General features: G+C 27.9%; 1 protein-coding gene across 2 annotated transcripts in view; it reads left to right on the top strand.

The window, feature by feature from the left end:
- Nucleotides 1–948, top strand: part of LOC111798977 (lysosomal Pro-X carboxypeptidase-like) — a 4,898-nt gene extending 3,950 nt beyond the window's left edge. The window contains exons 6-8 of one of the 2 annotated variants that reach the window (XM_023682345.1): nucleotides 444–523; nucleotides 604–653; nucleotides 747–948. In XM_023682345.1, coding sequence (XP_023538113.1) covers nucleotides 444–523; nucleotides 604–653; nucleotides 747–883 — 267 coding nt within the window. In that variant the 3' untranslated portion in view covers nucleotides 884–948. Of the gene's footprint in view, nucleotides 1–443; nucleotides 524–603; nucleotides 654–731 lie in introns of both variants that reach the window. The other variant, XM_023682344.1, reaches the window with a different exon arrangement.
- Nucleotides 949–1,535: the final 587 nt, after the last annotated feature.

The raw sequence follows: 1,535 nt of genomic DNA, 5'->3' as shown, positions 1-1,535 counted from the left end.
AAAAAAAAAAAAAAAAAAAAAAACCTTTGAACTTTTTACAATAATATCTTAAAACTTGGGAAAAATAAAATATACTCTTCAATTTTCAAAAATATTCTTAACCTTGAATATTTAGAGTAATAAATGATTTAAACATTTTTCTAAAGTTTCAAGGTATTAATGTTAATGGGTATATATTTTTTTAAAAAGTTTAAGAATATTTTTTTAAAAAAATTTAATTGTATTTTTGTATATATTTTTTTAAAAAGTTTAAGATTAAGGAACTTTCTAGGGTATGTTTTACAGGTTTAAGAGTTCTAAAAGAATTTTTAAAATAAAATACTAACATTTTTTTATATCTAAAACTCTAACTAGAAAGGTATTTGAAGGAAAGTTTTACACGTAGTTTTAGTTGAAGGGTATTTTTATTAATTTAACGGGAAACAATTTGATAAATTGTGCAGGACCTGAAATTAATACTCCATCGGTTTGGAAGTAACATTATTTTCTCTAATGGCCTCAAAGATCCTTACAGTAGTGGAGGGTAAGAATAATATCTAAGCTACTTAATTGGTACCACCTTTAAAGCTTCGTATTATTAATGGTATGGGGTTTGGATCGCAGGGTATTGCAGAATATATCTGAGAGCATTGTTGCTATCCCCGCAGATGAAGGTAATGCTTTGATCATAATTTGATTAATTATCTTTCATTTCATAGAGTTTTCAAAGGGTAAAATTGTAACTAATGCAGGCTCCCATTGCTTAGACTTACAAGAAGAGAGGGAGGATGATCCTCCATGGTTGATAAGCCAAAGAAAGGCTGAAATGGATATAATTGATGCTTGGATCTCGAAATATTATGTCGATCTCTTGCAATCTAACCAAACTCTCGATGCCCATTGATATATGTACTGAAGATCGTCTAAAATCGTTATAATAAATCCTTTTTAAATTTGGAAACAAGAGACTAAAAATGTGGACTTAGCTATGTTTGAAATGCTTCTTACTTTCTAAGAAGGATATGCACTTATCACGTTAATGCATTGGTGTAATAGCCCAATAATAATAATAATAATAATAATAATAATAAAACAAATAAAAGAATGAATAAATAAATAAATAATTAGAAAAATTAGAAACAAAAAATTACTATTAAAAAGAAAGACACTTTACCCATTCCTGTGCACTAACCTCCCATTCCAACCTCTATTATCTCTCCTCAACCAACAATTCAAACCTCTATTATCTCTCCTCAACCAACAATTCAGAATATGACAGAAAAATAAAAAACTTCATATTTAAGAAAAAACGAAAATGGCTTCAACCATAGATGCAATACGATGAGATTTGAGATATTTTGGTCTGTTTTTAAGGTAATTCATATCTCAGAATTCTTTCTAGTCAGCTTTAGAAGAAATTAAGTTCAGATTTTCTCTCATTTATCCAATATTTTACAAGATCTAGAATAATCAGACCTCATCCTCTCTCATGCTTATGATATGTTAGGTATATGTTATAATATGTGACTTGTATGATAATACTTACAGTACGATGT

Source organism: Cucurbita pepo, chromosome LG07 (genome assembly GCF_002806865.2).
Source record: "Cucurbita pepo subsp. pepo cultivar mu-cu-16 chromosome LG07, ASM280686v2, whole genome shotgun sequence".
NCBI lineage: Eukaryota > Viridiplantae > Streptophyta > Magnoliopsida > Cucurbitales > Cucurbitaceae > Cucurbita > Cucurbita pepo.
This window is presented reverse-complemented; position numbering and strand designations above follow the sequence as displayed.